Genomic DNA, 12604 nt, shown 5'->3' on the forward strand with positions numbered 1-12604 from the left:
CTTTATCGTCAACGTGTGAACATGCCCTATGCTTTATTACAATTAACCAAGATTATGATCTGTTAAATGTATACTGTATAAAAAAAATACCACGGTACGCATTAACAATTTTATTTATTTCAAGAGTAATTTACTAAAGAAATTTCTCTCAGATTATCCAACATTTTTTTTAAGAGCGTATAAAAATAGGTATCCAATAACCCCAGTTTTCAATTCTCCTCGGATTCGAATGACGAAACTTGCGAACTTGTGTTGCCGTGCGTAAAATCATGAAGCTTTTGAACAGACAGGTTGTAAAAACCTTTCGGTGTGACGAGCTTTGCAAACTCTAAGGAAGAAAACTAAAAATTAATTATCAAGTAGGCCCTTTCTCAATTTTTTAACATTTCTTAAATCTTTTGATTTTTGCTTTACCTTTAAAATCTCAGACTTATCAAGTGAAACACGGTGCGACTCCAGATTTTAGTGACTCACTAGAAATTTGATAGATTGGGTGGATTATATCTGCCTGAAATTAAAGGCCTTAAATTTCACAAATACAGAAGAAAATATGGCCTTTCCTGCACAAGCTTTTATCGTTGAAAATAATAATGGCTTAAAAATATGACCTTTCTTTATTTCGCAATAATAAATTTATGCGAAACGGTTATTGACTATATTTTTGCGGCAATTTTTCGAATGCAAATAAAAAAACGACGAAAGTAAAACACTGTAAGTAGTGTGAATGTCCTATTTAACCAATGCACAAAAGGTTATTGAACGCCGGGCCCACTTTTTAAACGCTCCCTCTTGTAAAAAGCGTTGATTTAAAGTATTACGGTAACAAGGAATGGTATACTTTCTAACTTCGTGAGCTCTGCAGTCAATATTAAGATGATTAACCCCTTGTCTCGTTTGCGGAGGGAGAGTAAAAAAACAAGCAGGAAGCATTCGACACAAAAGATATTGTTTCCTCACCATCGTAATATATATTTCTATCTTGTAATAATCCTGAACAATCGAGCAAATCATTAATCTCGCTTACTGGTACTTGATCCAGTGATTTTATAATGATCTCCCTAATAATTTTACTTTGAATGTGACCAGCTCCTTCTCCATCAAACACTCGATAAGCTTCAATAGTGCTAGCATGTTCCTCTGTAGGTTTGGCCATCTTCTCCATTAGGTTTATAAATTCAGGAAGATCAATCTTTCCATTTCCTGTAAAAGACTTTTTTACTAGGGATCTTTTAAAAAAAAGCCCTGGGATAAAGGTTGACCGATAGGCAGCACGAAACACGTTGTTGTGTAGGAATGTTTGACGCCTTAATCTCTCACAGATCCTCTTACGAATTATATAAAACATTTTTAATAAGGCAACAAGCCTAATGTGATGTTTATAGACATTTAGGCAAACAAATGCTTGCTGAGTTGACAAAATACTGAGAGAAAAAACAATGCCCACCGTCAGCATCCACTTCATTAACAATTTGTTGAAGTTCTGAATCAGTGGGATTACAACCAAGACATCTCATTAGCGATTTCAATTCTCTTGTTGTGATATAACCATTTCCATCTTTATCAAACATCTGAAACGCATCTTGGTATTCTGCAAAATATATATGGCGTAAGCTATGTCTGCTTTGAACTAGCAAAGCATTTTGTGGCTATATACAGAAGTACTTATTATCGGACGTGACAATACCCACAAGGTGTGACTTTGAAACGGACTCCTTCAGGTAGAATAAGACCTGTGTGATCTCGCTCTTAATTATACGCCTTGTTTGCACGAGTGTCGTTTTATTGATTTTGCTAATTTATTACCATTCTCTATTGAGCCACGCTGTTAAAAAAGGGATCCTGATAAGAGAATCCCGCTATATAGAGCTCTTGAATGAACGGAAATACACAACCGTGGTCCAAATAATTTAACTACGCACACACTCACCTTGAACTTGTTCTTCAGTTAGTTTTTCCTAAAAAAAGAAAAAGAAAAGTTTATAATTTCCAGGGTTTTTTTCTCATTGTATTCCCAGAAGAAAAATTTAAGACAATTTTCCTTGTATTATTATTTCGCTTCTTAAAAGGTGAAGGAGAGACGTAGAAGTTATTCGCGCCAAACTTGATACGACGCTCCTCCTTTCACGAAAACAAAGTGTATTTTAAAATCATTGCTCCACCCATAACTGATACATCGATTACATTTTAAAAGTCAGGGGCGGAGTGTTTTAATTTTAAAACGCACATAAATAGTAATTCTTCGTTATATATTACTGTGAATAGTAATTTATTTATCTTTTTTTCACTTTAATCTATCACATATTACTTTATTTGTAATGGTAATATTTATTGTGTACTTTCATTGTCATACCTTCCATATATTTATTTAATGCATATATTTCTTTATTCTTTTATTTTTATACTTTCTTATAACTTTTTTTGAGCAAATAAGCTTTCGTATAGAACTCAAACATTCTCACATGTGACGGCTTTTTATGTAATTTTTACTCAACTCCCTTTTGGCTTAACCAAACACAAAAAAGAACAACGATGGAATGAGAATACTTCAGGTAGTTCACATCGGACTGTCAAACCTATGTTCAAATTGATGCCGCAATTACACATATCGGTAACTTTTGAACATTTTTAAACGGACTCACCCCAAGTTTTACAGCAAAACACAAGTAAGGCTATTATAGAAACTAGTAGTTTAACATATTTTATTCTTGAAGCAGTCGCTAAAAAAAAGATGTACACTTGAACATGTTTGTGGATTAAGTTTCAAATTCTGAATTACAATTTTCATTATTTTTTTTGTAAATGTTAAAGTAGATTAACCCATGTCCACCTCTCACCCCTCCATCTGCTAGTGGGACCCTCTCAGCCCACACCACTCAACCAGAGAAGTGCATATGTGTCTCCTTACACTTGTGCATGATGAAGATTTAGCAACACTCTTCTTCTATTTATGACTATTTTAGACGATTACGTGCGCGCCTAGAGAATTCGTTTCTCTCTGTATTGAAAAAACAAACAAACAATCAAGACGCACATAATAAATATACGTCTACATAAACAATCAAGTAAATAGATGAAAAGAAAAATAAGAATTAGAACATTTTAGTTAAATATGAACTTCAATGAGAATAAAAAAATACAAATTAGACGAATTTTCTAAGTTTTATTAACATGTGTACATGCGACATTAGCCTGTTCTTTTTTGTCTGTCTTTTTTGTCCGATTTTTACTTTTATTTGATGCATAACTTTTAGTACAGCTTGTAGTTGCAAATGAGGAAAAATATTTTTTTTTAAGCATTTAGTAATAATATTGTAAAAAGATCAATGCTAGTCAAGTAATATTGCTGATTGTTTTCATTGAAGATATTATTTCTGTTTGTCTGTTCAGTATTCGAACCCGATGATGGGGAAAGGATGTTCAAGGGATGATAAACTTTCTACAATATTATGATTACTTTCTTTATAAAAATTTACTCCACTACAGGGGAAAGGCCATATTCAATTTTTCTCCTACACAATATCCTTATAACAAGACAATTTCTATCATTTAAAGAAATATCGTAATAAATTATTCTCCAACCCCATTAATTGCACAAGCCACAAATTGACCACAAATGTCCAAATTTATCATGGCCAGCCTTCAACTAATTTAACATTTAGCAATAATTTCTCACTCACCTAAATGGCTTATTTGCTCTAATTTTTTGGTTTATTAATTTTCGCGCAGTGAAAAAAATTTTTTTGCGGTGTTAATTTTTACGCCATAGCAAACGTATTTCGTGCGTGTTAATTTTTTGATCTCCCAAAAAAGAACAAGAAATAAATTTATTTTTAAACTTTGAACAAAATGTGGATGCACTTAAAAAGTCGCTGCACAACTAAAAAAAAATATGTCATGCGTTTTACTGTTTCCCTATTAAATTTCGTGCACTAATAAGAGGAGAGAAGGACAGCATTCCTTAATTTGCTATTACAGAGATTATACTTGCCCCTCACTGAATGCAAGTCAATAGGAGAAGTAAGCTGTAAGAATATAATTGGTACAGTAAATTGATTAAAAAGCTAGTCGACTTGCCGCAAGGCGTGGTTAAATTAGTTCATTTTACACTGACGTTAACCACAGAAAGGGTTTATAAAAGCATCTATTGGAATAATCATTTATACCATAAAACACTACACGTGGTTACACAGGCGTTACTTACAATAGCAGTAGGCTTTCTGGCGGGACGTTCAAGCTTGTGCGGCCTGCGTCTGGTCGATACCCTTCTCATTATGAAATACAGATACGTTGAGTGATAAATAAGTCTTAAATGTCCCTACACTACATGTGATTTCCAACTCGGTTCCAACGTGGTGTTCAAACTTAATTCATAATTAATTTTTCTTCAAATCTTCAAGTTAATTTTTTTTAAAATATTTATTGTAACTAAGACTTCTTTAGGAATTTCTCTAACTGATTTCGTGCGCATTTGCTGTCAAATATAAGTAAAACAAACTGACCAACATTAAATGGCAAAGTGGTTGAGGAGGCAGGTGTGAAAATTTGAATGCAGGTGTAGCTAAGCTGAGATAAACTTCTTTATTAAGAAAAAAAACACAGACGGGATTTAAAAAAGAAATATTAACAGTAATAATGTGCAAACAAAACATCGAAATGATTATGTAATTTTGCGACCAAGTTCGTTCGAAAATATATTGCAGGAGATAATAAGAACGACCTGTTAACCTGGTAATTTTGATTGTAATGACTTACACGAAAGTCGATCTTAACAGAGATAAAAGTTTATAAGTAACTGAGGAGGAAAAACGCATTTTAAAATCATCGCAGGCATCCATTGATAATAGCTGAAGATTACAGAAAGATTTTTAACACAATAAATATTTCGTATTTTTTTTGGAAAACCTCTTTTTCGGCAGACATCAATTTTTCCTAATATTATTCCAGAAAAGAGGCTGAGATTTTCTTGCTAGGTTTTGTTCAACATTGTGACCATTTTAGTCTCATGAAATTATTTCTATTATATTTACCTTGCTTGTAAAACAATCTTTCTGTAACAATGAAATAATCCAGGTAATAGCTTTTGACATCAATCACTTTCGAAATGTTAAGTAAATTTTCGGATTTTCTAGGACTGATTTTCTAGGACTGGCGGCCAGTCCTAGAAACTCTGACCTAGATTTATCTAACTTCTTAACTGGATAATTTACATAACGAAAATTTAGTAAGAATTTCTAAAGTAGCACACGTCGATGGTCAGCAGAAGTTCAACTCCGACCTTTAACACTTTATTAACAAGAAATAACTTCGTTTTTCTGCAACTATTGGGTAAAGCCTACAAGTTCATATTGCACATAACATATTGTTGTGTGCAATATGAACTTGTAGGCTAGTATACACCTAAGATAGCTATTACACACCAAAGCTGGAAACTATACACCAAAGTTATAAATTCAACACCAAAGATATAGAAGCTTTTCATACGAAATAACTTCTCATGTTTTCTTTGTTCTTTCATCAAATAAACATCCGTTCATTTGATATGTACAGAACTCCAGCTTATTTTTACTCTTGTTTATTTTATCTAGTAGCTAGTAAAATAAATACATACTTTATTGTCAGAGAAAGTCAAGTCATTTTGCTAGCCGTTAAATTTTATTCCCCGAATATTGTTTAAACTAAAATCAAAACAGAGAGAACCTACCTCCATTAACTTTCAATTGCCTGTCTCTCAAAAACACTTTCGCAAGACTCAAAGCCTAGTGTATAACCTAATCCAATCTATTATTTATACGATCTTATATAGCTTGACACCAACTTATCCCATGAAATTCTTTTAAAATCATGCATAGTATATGAATAAAATAACAAAGTAGGATTTGCCTTGAATTTTGAATTAGTATATGTTTAGAATGTTATCTTGATACTTAAGGTCCTCCCGCAAAACAAAAGTTAATATTATATGAAAGAGCTTGAAAGGTTGTCTAGAAATTTAGCTATTCTTTTTAAAATTCTTGATTGGTTCTTTAGAATTTGGACTAAGAAGATCATTAATTATGCATGATGTCATGAGTATCCTCTGCCGAGGGTGTTATTTCACAAATTTTGACAAGACATGCAGACTTAAAAATGTTTTCTGGCCGTTCACTTTGACGCGTTTTGAACATTTTACATAAATTTCAATATTTAGTTACCACGATTATGCTCAAAGCTAACTCCTGACGTTATAATTTTGCATAATAAGGGCAACTTAAGACAAATATCTCGAAAATCGATAAAGATTTTTCAAAAAATAAAAAGATTTTTAGAGAACTTTCAAAGATATTTCATATGAGCTCAACTTGATTTTTCAAAGGAGGTAACCTTTAATTCATATTTTCCATGCAAGTTTAACCTATTCCTGATTTGACATTTATTTCGTCTTTATAATTTTAATCTAAAGTCATGTGCTTGAAGATTCTGCTTGTTTTTCTTCAGTTTAAGAAAGTCTCAAAAAGATGATTTTCCTACGCGCTTAAAGTCATTCACGATTAATCTTCTATTATTGCATGATAATTTATTATTTAAAGAAATTCTAGGAAAAGTAAAAAAAAACAAAGTCCTTGTGACTATGTAGGAAGTACTTTGAATTATTACTGTTGTAATCGAACATATTTCCCCAAGGAAGCAACCCACGCAAGGTGATGCAAAGGACCATACACTATTAATGTTTCTAAGATTGTACCCTTACAGTGACTGCCCCGTTGTAACGTAAGGGTAAGGGGCAAGGGTGTTACCCCCCGAAATAATTTTAAAAATGCTTTAAAAATATTGCTTCTGTTAAATGATGTTTCTATGTTAGTCAAGTTACTCACATGTTCAAGTTTTATTTTATTTTTTTCGTGTGCTTTTTTTCAGTTCATCAGTGACCATCGTTTTATAATTTTCATTACTTAGTCTAAACTCAACGTTACAAATTGCAGCAGGACATTTCACCGAAGTTTTTAGAGCAGTCACGTTTTGAGTTTTAAAATATCGTCGCCAGTGTGTACGGAGTGTGCCGTGTAGAAGAGGAAACTTCCTCAGTTGACTGTGGCTGAAAGTACTTCCTACTTCTGAAGAATAAGTTTGTGCTTTAGAATCATCATTTTCCTCCGTACTAGAATCTTCTTTCTTGTTGATGTCAAACGTAGAACTGAACACAATCAAAATGGCCTTTATGGCTCTGCTTTTCGTGTTCCTTCGTGGGCGCTGTGATTCGTTCCTACAGGTGGGCGATCAAAACAAAGCCGGTAAAAATATATCGCATTTAGTGTTTTGTGCAGATTTAAAATTTAGTGTGGCCGTGACACGGGGCTTCTCTTGCGGACAGACAGACAAAATATTATTAAAGAGATTTACAAAATAGTAATTTTAAAATTTTCTGGTAAAAATTTTGTATGAGGCAATGGTATCAAATTTCGAATCAAACTTCAACTTATCTAGGGGCTCACTTAGCGTAATATCTTCTACAATAAAGTTGTTTTTACCTTTGTCAATGCGCCTGCGTATATTTCTAGACAAAGGTTATAATTTGAAGTAATCCAGATAATGACTTTTTCAAAATGAAACTAGTGCAATTTTTGCTTTTGCTGCACATTACATTATTTAGTTCAATATCCTTAAATAAGAAATACCGTGTATTTTTACACGGGTACACAGCCATTGCATTGCAGCATTATTTATTATATTTATAGTATAAAGTTGCGGAAATAGTGCCTGTAGGTAAACGAGTTATTGCGTTTCTTTTCGTCCAGCAACCCGTTTGTTCAAAAAAACAAATTATCAACGTTTGGAAATTGTAAAAATTAGCGCGCCTTAACGTTATGCAATTAAAGTAAAAGTATTTTAACTCAAAATTAAATGAAACAGAACGAAAGACAAACGATAGGTTTAAACTGTCAAAACAACGAGAATGATCGGTTTGCCAAAACGGCCGTCATCAGGAGCAGGTACCGTTTCTTCCCTGTTTCTGTGAAACATGTTTCACCTGCCCGACAGGGAAGTATCCGATCAAACTCCTTGCAATTGCAAAAGACCCCTCTCGTTTTCTTTAGAAAATATGAAGTGTGTAATAGAACGAAAGTGACAATGAGCGCTCGCGAGTTGCTTGTGTGCGAATATTTAAATACTCCCCTAAAATTTAGGACGTAAATAATTTCGTGAGTAAAACTATGTCGTTGACAACTTGGGAAGCGGAAATACCTAACCCTGAATTCCTGTAAGTTGTTGTCAGTGAATAATTGTCGGACGCAAAAGAAGCATAAAAAAGGAGGGAATTTTCGATCCTAATTCTTTAATCGAATTTCAGGAAATGTAAAAGTGCTTGCGGACTTTGATGTAAACAACGATGTTCGAATCTGGGGGCGGGAGAATTCAGATAATGACAAATTGGAACTGGTGTAATTTTTGTTTTTGCTGCACATTGCTATTATTTACTTCAGTATCCTTGAGTAAGAATAACCGTGTATTTTTACACGGGTACACAGCCATTGGTTGCAGCATTATTTATTAAATGTTAACTACTAGGTGATTACCAAGGTGTTAGTAAATATATAGTGTGGTAGAGATTAAAGACGGACCGGATTAAAAGGAGATATCGATAAAACTAAAGTAAAGTCGTTTGTGATCTCAAGGCGTCATTACGTTTCCCTAACTCACGTTTAAATGCTCTGAACATGTACCACATGACATAAGCATCAATATTTACAGAAAACGGATTTCTTACCTTATTGATGACGCTAGTCGTTAGCCGTGGAAAATCCACGGGTTCGCCTATCTTTTTTATACCGCATTGCGTGCTTCTCGCTAATTGCACAGCTAAGCTACCATTTTGCGTGACGGACGGACAGACGCATACGGGAATTATAATATAGATAATGAATTTTTCTGCTGATATGCCGTTATTATTGAGCCAAATATTAAAAGTTGTTTTATATAAAATCTACTTTTTGCAATTCATTTAGCAAGTCTACAAAAGTCAAGGTCGTAGCAGCAGTGACTCATTGAAAACTCGCGTATATAAAATTGGAAAGTGGCCTAATGCAGGTAAAATTGATGTCCGTTCTCATCCCTATGACAACATTAAATTATATTTTTGATCTAAAATCTGTTTGCATAACGACCTTTTACATGTGTGGCAAGTGTTATCACCAACGGAAAAACCTTTGAGATTTTTACACTAGTTTGACATGAATGATTTAATAAGTTTAATGAAGTCCTGACATTTTATTTAACAACTTTAAGGCTAAATACCTTAATAAGGGCCAGAAATAACGGGCGTCGACTAGCGACTACATGAGTCCAGAGTGGGTCCGATTTTTTGCTTTGGATTAACCCACACGTTATGAAATCGATGGGTTGATGACTTCATAAACAGACGTTAAATCGTATTAGCTCTGCAACCGTTTGACACACACAATCTTTTTATCAGCATTTCAACATCTACAGGACAAAGTAATGGGTTAACAAACTGCTGAATTTGTTTTCATATACGGAGGCGTCATTCACGATGGCATAAAATATTTTCCCGTGAATTTTCGCCTCCCTAATGAAGTGGTTTTTAAACGGGCAAATAAGCTAGTCTAATATACTAATACTCCACTTCTGTTTGAATATAGCGTATATTTTAATTCTTGTTTAAAGACGCCGTAAAATGCTATGTCTAATTTGTTAAGTTTTATTAATGTTACGACGTCAATGCGTAAGTTTGACGGCAATGCATGAATTAGTGAAGCCAAGGCGGTGCATTTACAACTATGACACATTTCATGAAATAATTGGCAGCTAAAAAATTAATCTTTGTAAAAAATAGGCAAGGAATGTTACAGATAACTGTGTTAATTTACTCTTAGCGAGTCATCACAACTGTTCCTGAAGAGAATTGTTTATAATGTGACCTTCATTTGGTAGTTACTCTCTATATGTTAGAACTCGTTTTTCAGACATTTTTCGTAACAAGCTTTCACTCCTGTACACTTCGTAGTTTTTTTTCAGTATAAATATCGTATCCCTGCGTTCATACACTTTGGCCTTGTTTACCAGTTTAAGTGTGGTGGCTGCACTACACCTTATTTCAGCAACGCTGTCTTGTTCTGTCTGTTGTTTTTTTATTTAAACTTAATCGTTTTTAATTAAATGACATTTTCATTACCCATTTCATTTAAAAAAATCGTTTACATACTAGTTATTCCAAAAATAAACGACTGTAAATACTTTTAATGACCTAAAAATTGTTTAGCTGGGCTCTACGGGAAAGTAACGACCACGGTTGTGACGACATGGACTGAACGGAGTAAGTACCTGGTAGCCTGATAAAACATAGGAATTGAAGTAACTGGAGTCAAAGCAGGTCTAAGTCTTTCACAAAAACATTTATTTTAAAACTTAGATTTTCTATGAACAATTTTACAGCGTTCAATTTTCACGAGAGTTTGTTTACTTTTTTTGTTTACATTTTAGCCGGTCGCTACAGAAAAATAGCGCCCGCTCACGTGACCGAAATAATTCAATGAAAACGCCAGGTATAAAATAGGCATTACATTGCCAGATACTAAACATTCATTACAGACTATCCGGTCCGGTCTATAAAATTACCTTTCACATTTTTTTTGAATTTTCAATCAGCAACAGTGTCCGCGACTGTTCACTCCTCCTTTAAAATATTTCCAAATAACAATGTTTCACTGCACCCGTATAGCTTTAAATTTACTTAAAATCTTTTTCCTTGGGCGGTAATTAAAAACGAATAAGCAAAGAAGATTGATAGAACGAAAATAACATAAAACAAAATTTACTTACATTGATTTTTCCCTTCATGTAATTTCGTCGCATCATGGCTGCTGTTATTGCCATCTTCAAAGTGATTCACCTGAATTGTTTGTGTAAGAATATAAAAATATAAACTAACATTTTGTCGTATTCTGTATCTATTAGATATTGAGCCATGGAAAATTTACGGAAATTCGCCCTTCGCTACTCACAGCTATAATTTCTGTTTACAGACAGATAGACATACAGACAGACAGACAGACAGACATACGACTAACTTTATAACATAGATTTCTCCTGTAACTTTAACAAAAACAAGGACTTTTTAAGCCCTCGTCCAGAGTAGAGTCTGGAAATATGGAAGTAAATAAAATACATATGTTCAACGCTATAAAGAACTATTAAGTAACTATTTTAAAGTCATTACTATACAATCTGTTCAAGCAAAGACAAAACTATAAGAAAAAACGACTTTCATAAGGAAAGGGAACTAAAAACTCATTTGCAGGTCAAACTTCTAAATTTTTAATAAAACACAAGCATTTAATTCATGTGCTCGAAAGAATTACATCGCAAAGACATTATTGAACAAATTTGTAGAGAGAATACACAATTTCTTTTCTTTACAAAAAATATTTGAAAATTATATACGAAAGAACTTATAGCTTAGAAGATGGATCCAAAGCCATCCTCGCTCACAAAAAGCCTCCTTGTCCAATCGCCAGTTTTAGTTTTAAGTTACACTGGTACAGGAAAATTTATTTGTTCCACCACGATGAAGGGTACGGGAAAAATGTTACCCAGGACTAGTTTATATGGTGAAATGAATTTAAAAATACATTTAAAAAGCTTTGTCTTGTATTTTATATTTGTCGCATAATCCGAATGAAAAAGCCGGTCTCACTTTTTCGTTATGTGAGATATTATTTTAGGCTTGCTAATGTGTACAATAAAAAAATTTAATCAGCTTCCCGGGCTCTGGGTCCAATCCTCTCGGGTCCCTTGATCGCAGGTCCATCTTTCCCGTATGCCTGAAGAAGAACACAAATGACGGCCATCGATACACTTCTATGGAAACGTTTGTATACAGAATAGAATTCAAACTTAAAATTAGAAAGGCAAGGAAAAAATAAATCAAAACAAACAAATTTACTCTTACCAGACACCGACAAACATTTGTACAAAACTAACTATTCAAGTAGCTACGACTAAACACTTACTTTTTAGTAACGTTCTACTGTTAAATTATATCTCTTTTTTAATTTGCTTTAGGTTATGATTGAATTATAACAATTATTCAAAGAATTAAGAAATATCCACAACCCAAATCTTTTATAAATCTTCCATTCCCATTGTTCTCAATGCAATTTTTTTTGACAAGCTATTCTTGATAATAATTTTTATCTTATTGTAGGCGGTTTATTAAAAGCACTTCCTCGTGGGAATTTTAATAAACTATATTGTAAAATAAATGTGTAAAACTTTAAGCACAACGGATGAGTGTGGCGGGAAACTTTATTTTTGATAAACATGTATTTTCAAAGATCTCTTTATCCGATATTACATTTGAAAAATGGGAAAAGCAGGTGTTGCTATAGTAGATGCATAGCTGAACCTTATAAAGTATTTTATCACTTCGCTCGTGTTAACATTTCTCTATAAAAATAAGAATGGTTTTTACTGTTTTTGTGATGTATTCTATAGAATATTCGCCCTGATAGAGTTCTCGGTATGGTTAGACAAATTGGTTTTGGCTTACTCTCATCGTTAAATTTTTTTTTTTTTTTTTTACGTAGAAACAAGACTATTTCGCTATTTC

The 12604-nt window shown here is 33.3% G+C and overlaps 1 protein-coding gene across 6 annotated transcripts; it reads right to left on the minus strand.

Annotated features, from left to right (window-relative positions):
- Positions 1–97: 97 nt before the first annotated feature.
- LOC130623002 (calmodulin-like) lies at positions 98–12134 on the minus strand. 6 transcript variants are annotated; one of them, XM_057438502.1, is made up of 6 exons: positions 12006–12134; positions 10816–10885; positions 1928–1955; positions 1445–1588; positions 958–1200; positions 98–328 (listed from the first exon to the last, which is right to left on the minus strand). In XM_057438502.1, exons 2-6 carry the CDS (start codon positions 10867–10869, stop codon positions 210–212), a joined length of 588 nt encoding a protein of 195 aa, XP_057294485.1. In that variant the 5' UTR covers positions 10870–10885; positions 12006–12134; the 3' UTR covers positions 98–209. The 6 variants fall into 6 exon arrangements, with proteins under 6 accessions (XP_057294485.1, XP_057294483.1, XP_057294486.1 ...); XM_057438500.1 differs by having other exon boundaries at positions 11945–12020; XM_057438503.1 differs by lacking the exons at positions 10816–10885; positions 12006–12134 and adding exons at positions 415–473; positions 4202–5222.
- Positions 12135–12604: the final 470 nt, after the last annotated feature.

This window comes from Hydractinia symbiolongicarpus, chromosome 13 (genome assembly GCF_029227915.1).
Source record: "Hydractinia symbiolongicarpus strain clone_291-10 chromosome 13, HSymV2.1, whole genome shotgun sequence".
Lineage (NCBI taxonomy): Eukaryota > Metazoa > Cnidaria > Hydrozoa > Anthoathecata > Hydractiniidae > Hydractinia > Hydractinia symbiolongicarpus.